The sequence below is a fragment of the Scyliorhinus torazame genome, chromosome 2, assembly GCF_047496885.1.
Source record: "Scyliorhinus torazame isolate Kashiwa2021f chromosome 2, sScyTor2.1, whole genome shotgun sequence".
NCBI classification, from domain to species: domain Eukaryota; kingdom Metazoa; phylum Chordata; class Chondrichthyes; order Carcharhiniformes; family Scyliorhinidae; genus Scyliorhinus; species Scyliorhinus torazame.
This window is the reverse complement of record NC_092708.1, coordinates 150,333,441-150,345,991: the sequence shown is the minus strand read 5'-3', so window position 1 is coordinate 150,345,991 and position 12,551 is coordinate 150,333,441. Positions and strand designations below refer to the sequence as shown.

The 12,551-nt window shown below is 45.2% G+C and overlaps 1 protein-coding gene across 3 annotated transcripts in view; it reads left to right on the top strand.

Moving 5' to 3' along the window:
* The window catches only part of hibch (3-hydroxyisobutyryl-CoA hydrolase), a 469,221-nt gene extending 460,321 nt beyond the window's left edge, over nucleotides 1–8,900 (top strand). For all 3 annotated transcript variants that reach the window (XM_072478282.1, XM_072478266.1, XM_072478275.1), the window contains 3 exons: nucleotides 5,778–5,897; nucleotides 6,456–6,489; nucleotides 7,951–8,900. In XM_072478282.1, the coding sequence (XP_072334383.1) occupies nucleotides 5,778–5,897; nucleotides 6,456–6,489; nucleotides 7,951–8,066 (270 nt within the window). In that variant the 3' untranslated portion in view covers nucleotides 8,067–8,900. The remainder of the gene's footprint in view (nucleotides 1–5,777; nucleotides 5,898–6,455; nucleotides 6,490–7,950) is intronic.
* The last annotated feature ends 3,651 nt before the right edge of the window (nucleotides 8,901–12,551 follow it).

Below are 12,551 nucleotides of genomic sequence, written 5' to 3'. Positions count from 1 at the left end.
TTGCGATGGTCAGGAAGTGGGGGGGGGGGGGGTCCTATGAACCATGTCCATATGTTGTGGGCATGTCCGAGGCTGAGGGGCTTCTGGCAAGGTTCGCTGAAGTCATGTCAGAGGTCTTAAAAGTGAGGGTGGTTAGGAGTCCAGAGGTGGCGATCTTTGGTGTGTCAGACGACCCGGGAGCCCAGGGGGGTGAGAGAGGCCGAGGTCCTGGCCTTTGCCTCCCTGGTGGCCCAGCGACGGATCTTGCTAGGGTGGAGGGACTCGGAGCCCCCAAAGTTGAGGGAATGGGTTAGCGACATGGGGGTTTCTCAGACTTGAGAAAATTAAATTCGCCTTGAGAGGTTCGTTACAGGGGTTTGCTCGGAGCTGGCAGCTGTTCATCAGACTTCTTCAAGAAGAATTAAGCTGTCAGCGAAGGGGGAAAGGGAGGCATGGGAGAAATGAGTACGGATAGGAGAACCAACAGAGGGGTGGTTGGGGAAGATGACATTGTTTGTGTACGCTATGTTGGCTGGGGTCTGTGCCCAGAGGGGGAGGGGTGGTGTGGGGGGAGAGGGGTTGTTGGTTATGTTGTTGTATTTTTCTATTTGTTGAAATTCGATGTGTAAAATTGTTAAAATTATACATGCCTCAATAAAATATTTTCTAAAAAAAATTTTTTGAAGAGGGATAAGGATCCGGAGCAGTGTGGATCTTCCCGCCCGATCTCACTGCTGAATGTGGACTCAAAGTTGTTGGCTAAGATCTTGGCCTTGCGGATTGAGGAATGTGATTGGAATGTGAATGTGATTGAAGACCAGACCGGGTTTGTAAAGGGGAGGCATCTGTCGGATAACATTAGGTGTCTGTTGAATGTTATAATGATGTCCTCGGAGGGACGGAATGTGGAGATGCCGGTCACTATGGAGGCGGAGAAGGCCTTTGATTGGGTAGAATGGGAATATTTGTGGGAGGTACTGGGGCAGTTTGGGTTCGGCAGGGGTTTGTGGTCGGTCCTGTTGTTTTATCAGGCGCCGGCAGCGTGTGTAGGGACGAACTGGGTGAGTTTGGGGTATTTTAGGCTGTGTTGCGGGACGAGGCAGGAATGCCCACTCTCCACATTGCTCTTTGCCTTGGCGATAGAGCCACTGGCTGCGGCGTTTAGAGCGTCAAGGGGTTAGTAGGGAATAGAGCGGGGGGTGGGGGTGGGGGGGCGGTGTGGAGCATAAGGCCTCGTTATATGCGGACGATCTGTTACTCTACATATCAGACCCGTTGAAAAGTATTGGAGGTGCCATGGACATTTTGGTGGGAATTTGGCCGGTTCTCTGGGTATAAGCTAAACATGGGGAAGAGTGAGTCTTTCCGATTCAGGCAAGGGGTCAGGAGAGGAGCTTGGGCGAGCTGCCGTTTAAGGTAGTGGGGGCGAGCTTCAGGTACCTAGGTATCCAGGGGCGCGGGGATCGGACTAATTGCATAAACTGAATTTAGCCCGGTTGGTGGAGCAAATGAAGCGGGATCTCAGGAGGTGGGATGTGCTCGCATTGTCATTGGTGGGGCAGGTGCAGTCCGCAAAGTGACGGTACACCCGAGGTTTGATTGGTGTTTCAGAACCTGTCGATCTTTATTTCAACTACCTTTTTTAGGATGGTCGATATATTGATGTTGGGGTTTGTCTGGGCGGGGAAAGCCCCTCGGGTGAAGAAGGTGCTGCTGGAGAAGGGGCATGAGGCACGGGGTGGTGCAGGCAGGCCTTGCCAAACTTAATGAACTAATACTGGGCAGCAAATATAGCCATGATAACGAAGTGGGTAATGGGAGAGGGGTCGATATGGGAGCGGATGGAGGCAGCCTCGTGCAAGGGCACTAGCATGGGAGCACTATTGACGGTGCCTTTGCCGTTCTCGCTGGCCAGGTACTCCACAAGTCCAGTAGTGGTGGCGGCCCTGAGGGGGTGGGGACAGCGGCGGCAGCACCTGAGGCTGGAGGGGGCCTCGGTTTGGGCTCCGATTTGTGGAAATCACAGATTTGTTCCGGGGGGGCTAGACATGAGGTTCCGGGAGTGGCGGCGGGCGGGGATTGAACGGCTTGGAGACCTGTTTGTGGGGAGTCAGCTTTTTGAGTTTGGAGGGGTTGGTAGAGGAGTATGAGCTGCCCAGCGGGAATGGGTTCTGGTACTTACAGGTTCGGGACTATGTGAGGAAACAGGTGCCGTCCTTTCCTGACCTGCCCCCCCTGGGGTTACAGGATAAAGTGGTGTCGAAAGCAGGGGTTGGTGAGGGTAGGATGTCGGAGATTTACAAAGATTGAATGGACTGGGAGGGCGCACCGATAGGAGAAGTTAAGCGGAAGTGGGAGGAAGAGCTGGGGAGGGTGCTAGAGACTGGGTTATGGGAGGAAGCTCTGAGAAGGGTGAATGCATCCTCTTCATGCGTTAGGCTTCGCCTTATCCAATATAAAGTAGGGCGCATATGACAGTGGCCAGAGTGAGCAGGTTTTTGAGGGAGTAGAGGATAGGTGTGGGTTGTGCACAGGGGGGGGGGCCGCAAACCATGACCACATGTTTTAGGCCTGTCCGAAGCTGGAGGAATTCTGGTGGGGGTTCGCTGATGTGATGTCTGAGGTGCTGAGGATGAAGGTGGTCCCGAGTCCAGAAGTGGCAATTTTTGGAGTGTCGAAAGACCCGAGTGTCCAGGGGGTGAGAGAGGCCGACATTTTGGCCTTTGCCTCTTTAGTAGCCCGGAGAAGGATCTTGTTGGGGTGGAGGGACTCGGGGCCGCCGAGCCCAGAAGGTGGGTTAGAGACCTGGCAGAAATCCTCAGGTTGGAAAGAATCAAGTTCGACTTGAGAGGGTCTGTGGAGGGGTTTGCCCGAAGATGAAAACAGTTTAGCGATTTCTTCCAGGATAGTTAAGTCAGCAGGGGGAGAAGGGGGCGGGGGAACTTGGGGTTTAAAAACAAAAGGAGGCTGAGTGGGTGGAGGATAACTGCAGGGGGGGTGGGGCGCAGCGGTGTTGGTTATTTATTTGTTATAAGATTTCCTGTTTGTTCTCTTTTTGGTTTTGGCTGTGTTTGATATATATATATCATAGATTATCATAGAATTTACAGTGCAGAAGGAGGCCATTCGGCCCATTGAGTCTGCACCGGCTCTTGGAAAGAGCACCCTACCCAAGGTCAACACCTCCACCCTATCCCCATAACCCAGTAACCCCACCCAACACGAAGGACAATTTTGGACACTAAGGGCAATTTATCATGGCCAATCCACCTAACCTGCACATCTTTGGACTGTGGGAGGAAACCGGAGCACCTGGAGGAAACCCACGCACACATGGGGAGGATGTGCAGACTCCGCACAGACAGTGAGCCAAGCCAGAATTGAACCTGGGACCCTGGAGCTGTGAAGCAATTGTGTTATCCACAATGCTACCGTGCTGCCCCATATATATATATATATATATATATGTATGTGTCTTAATTAAAACATTTTTTTTAAATTTAGTCCACCTCCAAATCACATTATATCCCTGCTTTTGACTGGTGCAATGTAAAAGAACTTCTTTCCAAAGCAGATAGTCTCTGGCTTGATCCAAAGCAGCATAATATAAACTGCCTGACCCACTGCCAAAATAACATGCTTATTTGATGAATCCAATTGCATTGCCAGAAGCAATGGGATGTCTGAGCACTGTGATGCACAATGTCTTCACTAACAGGATCTTCTGTTAACTGATGTACGTGTGTCACTCTCAACAAAAGATTGATAATGTAATGGTATCAGCATCTTAATGGTGTACTTTCAGGTTCAGTGGTTGCTGACATTGCTAACGTTGTACAGTCAATAATTGTGATGCCAGCACAAAGTCCTGTATGTTTGTGAGCAAACACAATCTTCTATAAAATCATCCCCAACACCACCACCCCCTCCCCCCATTGACCCTGGCCACAAAGAAAGGTTAGTAAAAATGTTAAATATTTGTGAGAGAAATGCCTATTGACTTGGAATCTACAGTATACCTCTATTATCAAATAATTCTAGCCAGCATGCTATAATAATTATTGTGCTGGTCTAGCAACTCAAGAGTTCATTAGTTGATATTCTACCGTACCAAGTCATGACAGTAAATTTAAAAAATCTAATCATTTGTAGGCTAGCATCAAGAAAGATGTTGAATTATTGTAAAAATCTAACTAGCTCTTTTAGGTTATTCAGGGAATCTGCCAACCATGCTCAGTCTGGCCTCTCTTGATTACAGTCTGCTCAAGATACTCAATTGAGCAGACTATCACTTGGCTCACTACCATCCAGAGGGAGGTTCTGGATACGCAATAAATGTGATCTGCTCCGTGTTTCCCAGAACAAATGTCAGTGTTTCTGAGAACCATTTTTGTTTTTAAATTCCTCCCCAACATGTCTCTATTAGAACTGGATGTGGTGACTTTTCTGAACTAAACATTGTGTCATTGCTCAAACATGTAGAGTTACAAACAGCAATTGTATGTACTCAATAGGCAAACTGCCATCTGCATTTTCTCCAGTCATTGTACCATCCCGCTGCAAAATGTCTACAATAGAACCTGCAGCAACTGCAGCTTGCATTTATAATGCACCTTTAATGTAGTAAAATATCCCAAGGCGCTTCACGGGAGCATTATCAAACAAAATTTGACAATGAGCCACACAAGGAGATATTAGAGCAGATAACAAAACTTGGTCAGAGAGGTTTTAAGGACAGTCTTATCGGTCAAAAGAGTGATGGAGCATTCATTTCAGGGAGGGAATTCCAGAGCTCAGCTGTTTAAAGCAAGGCTGATAATGGTGAGGTGACTAAAGTTGAGGATACACAAGAGGCCAAAATTGGAAGAGCACAGGTATCTCAGAAGGTTGTGAGGCAGAAAGAGGTTGGAGATAGGGAGTGACAAGACCACAAATTGATTTGAAAGCTGGCAAAATCACTGAAAACTGAAGCCAAAATTGACAAATATGATTGTCAATTCAGTCTCCTGACGAATTTAACCTCTAGCCTTTACTGATAATGATAAGTCAGATTCCCTCATATGTAGATCCACAGCAACTTCCCGAGTGATTCTAATGCTGTCATCAACACCCATACATTACAAACATAGCAAAAGGCCATTGAATTAATTATTTGGATTGTTTTTAACTTTAGTGAAATACTAATGGGTAAACTTTCCTTGGAAACAAAAAGCCCTTGTGTTCCGTTCCAAAACAAGAAAAGTGATTTCCTAATTAACGTTAATGCTACCTACCTTTTTAATCTCTGCATGCTTTGGCAAAGCTTAGTTAGGAATTGCACTGTAGTTTGGTCCAGTTCCAGGCTTGACCTTTGGTCAGTGGTTAATGATAGCAGAAAGGTAGAAGTTGTAGGTGTTATAACTGACCTCAGCAACCCTGGTCATAGAAACAATCAAATTGGGTAGGACTGCTTCCGCTGCTATATGGTGTCTCCCTAATGGACAGGATTTGGCTTGATGAAGATATCCAAAAGACTTCTGGTACTCACTCACCAGGCTTGTACATGGATCATAATGGCTAGTTAGGATGGATTGGTTCTACATGTGCTTGTAACTGCCCAGTATCTTGCCTTTCTTCAGGACTGAAGGGGTTGTAATATAATGTAAAAAGCAAAGTACCATGTACCTTGTGCTGAAATATATTTGCCATTACCATTTGTTAAAGTAATTTTCTCCAAAAGAGAAAACTGTATATTGAATGATTTAATCATATTTTAGCAGACACCCTTTAGCTTCATGTGTTTATGATTTACTGCACAGACACTGAAGAAAATGTCTCCCACATCCATGAAGATTACTTTTCAACAGCTTGAAGAGGGAGCCACAAAGAACTTGTCTGAAGTTTTAGTCATGGAATACAGACTTAGCCAAGCTTGTATGGTAAGATGAGTCAGGGATGCAGACAGACCCTCTTGTTGAAGAACAATTAAGCAACAAATTTGTTGATGTTTTATTGCGTGACACATACTGATAAATTGTAATTACTAAATGCTTGAGTCAGTATCTGTTTAATTACAATTGAGCCTGACAAGCTCATAGTTCATGTTCAGTTTTCATAATAAATGAAAAACAAGGCATCTTTATAAGAATCACAGCAACTTACAAACATAGAACCATAGTCAAGGGTTTAATAGTGTTCTTTTTAAAGTACAATACTTATTACTTTGCAGGCAATTCATTCTGGTACTTGAGATAATGATGATGGTCTTGAGGATTACATTATGCTATATTAGAACAAGACACTGGTGCACTTAATGCCATGGATGTTTGTCACATTGACAGCTGCTTCCTTTGACATTTATCAATAAAGAAGTTTTGGAAAAAGTGTTGTGTAAGCATAAAATTAGTTGAAAAAAGATGGTTTTAGTTTTATATCAAGACACCAGATTATTTGAAAGGTTATTCTGCCATTCATTCTTTGCAATTCATCCCTTTCAGAGAGGCCATGATTTCTACGAGGGTGTGCGTGCAGGTAAGCCATTGTCATTGAATCCTGTTCACAGGACTACAGTTTTTAAAGTAGAAGTTAACTCTGTGGCTAAACCAGATCTCCCTTCTTGGCCAAGTACCCAAATGTGATGCTTGTATTTACTAGGTTAAACAAATCCAAAATATTCCAGTTTCAGTCCCTGAACTGTGTGTTCAGCTGACAGCATTAGGGCACCATAATACCTTTGTAAATTAGGAAGGAAAAAAATAATATTTACATTGTATCCTGGACTCCTTGTGCAAAGTTTCAGTACTTGAGTAAATCGCACTGCACAGTATATAAATTCACAGCATTTGTTGCAGGATATTGTACTGTGCAAAAATACAAGCTTGATTGAATCCTTGCTCACTGAAGAATTCAATCTGATGGAATCTAATCTAATCCACAGTGGATTACTAGGAAAGAACATTGCATTACATATTTTTCACCAAAATTGTAAATCTTGACCAAGAGCTTTCAATCAAACAATTTTAAAGCTCGTAGCATTTAAATTTGGAGACTGATTCAAACAGCACTTCTGCGACCAGATATCAGGGATACAAAGCAGTGGTATTGCTGAATTTTTCTCAGTTCTTTTCTCTTGTCTTAGTGCAGAATGACAGATGCATGGCCGATCCAAGTTTGGTAGTGTATTATAAAAGGGCTTAATTTATCATAAATAAATTCTGGAATGTGCAGCAGATTACATTACTATTTTACATGAGAGGAAAGGAAAATCGCACCTTTGTGATAAATTAACATAAACTGAGGGGATGGCATGAAACGTCAATTAATTAACGGACAGAGACCAACACTCTAGATAAGTTTAATATAAAGCTCCGTAAATGTAAAGCAAAGTAATATGGTCAATCCACCGCTGTTTTACCACTTCTGGTTCAGTTGCGATGGGCAAAGATGAGTGAAAACGAGCAACATAATTTGCCAGCATCAGATTTCAGATGGAGATGTACAAGATATAAATATTCCAGACATTATTTCATCAGTGTAACCTTTTTCAATGTAAAAGTCATTTTTGGTTTGCACCATATACAACCACTGAAACGTCACAGTTCTGTGAGATGAGATGTGTACTACACATTTTAAATTGTAAATGTTGTGCAATAGATATATATCTATGAAAGCACTATTGTATTCATAATAATAAGACAGAGGCACAGGGTCAAGAATCACTGAGATACTTGGGGTCAATGGGGATAGAGTTTTCTCACAACTACTGAACTGTTGGTCATCGCCACTGGTGGCTAGAGCTAGCAGAAAGTCTCTTTGTAACCAAGATGGTGGCAAATGAATTGACTGCTCATAACGTAAAGTCGACTAAAAGGAGTAGTATGGCTTCAACTAACGAGAAGTGTCACTTTGTACTATTGTTTTAAAAGTATTTGTGACTCACTGATTACTATTTTATTCTCTGATGGGTATAATATCTGATTTGTGTCCTAACAGTTCTGGTCGACAAGGATCAGAGCCCAAAATGGAAGCCAGCAACCCTAGAAGAAGTGACTGAGGAGTATCTGACGAGTTGCTTTAAGCCACTTGGAAACAAAGAACTCAAATTGTAATTTTTTAAAAATTGTTTCATGGGGAATGCGCATCATTGGCAAGGCCAGCATTTGTTGTCCTTTCCAAATTGCCCTTGACAACGTGGTGAAATGGATCAAAGACTTGGGAATTGAAAATGTAAATTATGAACGGGTTTCGACGATGTTTACTTTCCTCCATGAAATTAACATACTTATTCACGTTTGATGTATTTGCCAACTGAAAATTTGTATTACAAGTGTAATAAATAAACTGAACCACTCTTATTGTGTTATTTTGGTTCGGCACAGGTATCGACCACTAAGTTTTAACGAAAGCTTGTATTTATGTAGTGCCATTAATTTAAAAAAACATCCCAAGATGCTTCTCAGAAGTAAAAAGAAAAGAACTGCCATGGCCTGGATAGGGTGCTCTTTCGGAGGGTCGTTGCAGACTCGATGGGCTTCCTTCTGCACTGTAGGGATTCTATGATTCCAAGGTACACGTGGAAGTGCTCTGAATGGACTGAAATCTGTAGAGGATGGAAGGCCAACCTGCAGAATGTTGTAATAGTCTTCTTCAAAAGATTTGGATGGACAGTCTCGCAGATTTGGGTGTAAGCTTTCATGTTGCTTAAACCTGTTTATAATTTTGAGACTCAAAGAAAGTGATGCAGATTTGTATCGGAAAAGAATTGGTCAGTAAATGAATATGCTCCAAAAAAGCAGGTAATTCAGTGAAGAATCTAACAAAGAGGAATTATTTATACAACATTTGTAATGATGAATTTGCGTGTGCTATGAAGTGTGAAACAATGTCATCATCAATCAAATTTAGTGACGCACAAATAAAGGTGAATTCTGAGCTGCAGCTTAGCAATGAGAGTCCTGTGTCTAACTCAGCACAGCTAGAGAAAAGAATAAAAATGAGTGGCTTTTCACCTAAATCTTGATGGCACCAGCATCCAGTCAATGCATATGTCAAAGCAAAGATCATAGAAATTCACATTTTCTGCCTTCTACCATATCCTTTGAGCCAATTAAATGAATTGACTAGGTCATCATGGAAGCAGGTACTTCGATTTGCTTTAAAAACTTTGTAAATGGTTCCCTTTGCCAGGTACCCTGTGAAAAATTGACTATAAAAAGAAATGGGTGCAATTCTCCCAAAGAATTTTTAAGTTCATTTGTGGCGGGCTTTTCAGGGAGTTTCCCTCCCGGCTCTGCCGGGAAATTCCCCACCGCTATTCAATGACACTTAGTCATTTCTTTGAGCCCTGGGGAGTTTCTCACCGGTTTAGCCCACACTTAGAATTTTTTTTCGCAATGGGAAGCTAAACTCAGAGATCGGGCCGCCATTTTGAAAGGGTTCCCCGATCTCTAAGTGAGCTTGTGGGTCCCCTAAACAGCCCACCAATGGGCAATGTCACCCGTCACACACATGGGCACTGCTCCACAAGTGAAGACACCCTGCTATGGGGTCTTTAGGACCCCCGAAGTCCCCTTACAGCACCCTCTCCCTTTCAGGACCCCCACCCGTCACCCACCCAACCTCCCAGAAGCCCCTACTTACCTGCCCTGCACACCTGCCCTTCAGACCCCCCCGTCCACCCCCCCTTTCATGGGCATGGCCCCCTCATGCTCTGACCCTTGGCAATGCCACTCCAGCACCTGGACACCCTTGCACTGACACCTGAGCAGTGCTCCAGCCAGCTTGGCAGTGCCACCCAGGCACCTTGGCAGTGCCAGGGTGGCAGTGGTCCGCATTCTTATGGACCAGCACTGATCGACGCCCGGTTGCAGCCTCACTTGGGTGAATCCTGCGAGGTGCGGAGGCAACGCAGCTAGAGAATCTCACCCATGATTAGTGGGTGTGCGTATTTGGCTGGGTCACAACATACAGGTGAGGTTGTTGTCCAGAGAAATATTAGTATTGAGACGATACACCACTGGGATTTTGTAATCATTGATAACACCTTCACAAACACAAGAAATTGTCATGGGAAGTTGGATACACAGTCAGTACAACAGTAGCTAAAGATTGTCTGGAACCAGAACAAATTTATTACTACACAATAAAAGAACATGTACAGATTAAACATTGTGTGAAAGCATCCTTCGTGGCAATTATAAGAAAATGCATCGCGAGCAAGAGTGTGAATTTAGATTCTTATGTACCCAAGCCCTTTTTATTCTTTCTGTCATTTGACTTGTGTTGAATTAGATTTTTATCCTTTACGTACCTCAAATTATAATTTATAGTGCGTTTGACTATTTCTGTGGTTTTGTGTTATTTCTGATTTCCAGTTGTTGGAGATGGTAAAGAGGGGGAATGCATATTCAATGTGTAGGAACATCTTGCTAGATGATTAAAGAGCCATTATCCATCTAGTCTGCCTTCTCTCATCCTGCTAGTCACATGACTAAATGATAATGCAGTTAATTCTATATGATGAAAATTGTGTATTTACAATAAACCACGTCCTACCAAAGGAGATATACAAATGTACAGCATTGATTTTTCCCTGTTATATTCTCAGCTGGATTAACTTTTTTTTTCCCCTCTGGTTGGAATACCATCTAGTTGGCCTTCAAGCTATCATACTGCCAATTTTTCGGTTTCCTCAATTGAGCATGTCCTGGCTTGTAAAATAGCAAGCCTCCAGGGAGAAGGGTAGAGTCAGAATCTCAGGATGCAGAAGATGTCCTTCGTTCACCTTCAGTAAGGTGAATGAACCATTTTCAATAATAATTAAAGTTAAGGTTAAAATAAGTAATGTTTGAATAGGACTTCCGGTTGCGGCGATGCATCGCTAAGCCGCACGTTTCGGCACCTCCCGTTTCAACAGACTTTTGGGCTCTTATCGGGAGCCCCAACGGGAACTTTTTTCGGCCAAACCCAATGTGAGGTGACAAAGGAAGGAGTCCCCCCCGGGGGTGGATGGAAAGGAGCGGCAGTAGTGGCCAGATTGCGGAGGATTCTTTGGAGCAGCGGCAGAGAAGAGAAGGGAGAAGCAAGATGGCGGCCGAGGGAGTCCAGATGGTATGGGGCACGGAACAGCAGGAGTTCCTCCGACGATGTGTGGAGGAGCTCAAGAAAGAGGTGCTGGCGCCGATGTTACTGGCAATCGAGGGACTAAAGGAAACACAAAAGGTCCAGGCGATGGAGCTCCGTGGAGTGAAGGCAAAGGCAGCCGAGAACGAAGATGAGATACAGGGCCTGGTGGTAAAAATGGAGACGCACGAGGCACTACATAAGAGGTGCATAGAAAGGCTGGAAGCCCTGGAGAACAGCTCGAGGAGGAAGAACTTACGGATTTTAGGTCTCCCCGAAGGAACAGAGGGAGCTGATGCTGGAGCGTATGTGAGTACGATGCTCCATACTCTAATGGGAGCTGAGGCCCCAACGGGCCCCCTGGAAGTGGAGGGAGCGTACAGGGTCCTCGTGAGAAGACCAACGGCAGGGGAAACACCAAGAGCAATGGTGGTGAAGTTCCACCGCTACAGGGACAGAGAGATGGTCCTGAGCTGGGCTAAGAAGACACGGAGTAGCAAATGGGAGAACGCGGTGATACGCGTGTATCAAGACTGGAGTGCGGAGGTGGCGAGAAGGAGGGCGAGTTTCAACCGGGCCAAGGCGGTGCTCCATAGGAAGAAAGCTAAATTTGGGATGCTGCAGCCGGTGAGACTGTGGGTCACGCATCAGGGCAAACACCACTACTTTGAGACGGCGGAGGAGGCATGGACATTTATTCAGGATGAGAAATTGGACTAGACTTGAGAAATTGATGTCCAGAGGGAGGTAACGAGGTGGTGGCACAGAAATGTAAAGTGGGGAGAGGGGAGGGCTACTGTATAATAATGTTGGAAGGGGAATTTTTCTCCCCCCGATGGGGGGGACACGAAGAAATGTGGGCGCCGGTGGAAAAGGGGACAGGGAAGGGGAATGAGGGAACTGCGCCATTAGGGTCGGGGCTGAGAGGAAAGCGTGGGTATTTTCCCGCGCTATGGAAATTATAGCGGGAAAAGGGGCGCAGGAAGGAAGGGAGCCTCACACGCAGGGAGGTCAAAGAATGAACGGGGGAAGCCGAGGTCAGCCAGAGTTAGCTGACTTCCGGAAGCAATATGGGGGAGCAATCAAGCTAGAGGGGGATCTAGCGGGGGGTAGGGGGGGGGATTAACAGGGTTGCTTCTGCTGAGGGTAAGGGGGAGATGATCCGAGACGAGGTGGACGGGACGGGAGGGCGTCGTCTGGGGGACAGACGGGTGCGTGAGACCTGGGTGAGGAGATGGCTTAAAAAAGGGGATGGCTAGTCGACGAGAGGGGGGGGGGGAGGTAAATGGCCCCCCAATTCGGCTGATCACGTGGAATGTGAGAGGTTTAAATGGGCTGATTAAGAGGGCAACGGTGTTTGCACACTTAAAGAGACTGAAGGCGGACGTAGTTATATATATATAGATATAGAACGATACAGCGCAGTACAGGCCCTTCGGCCCACGATGTTGTACCGAAACAAAAGCCATCTA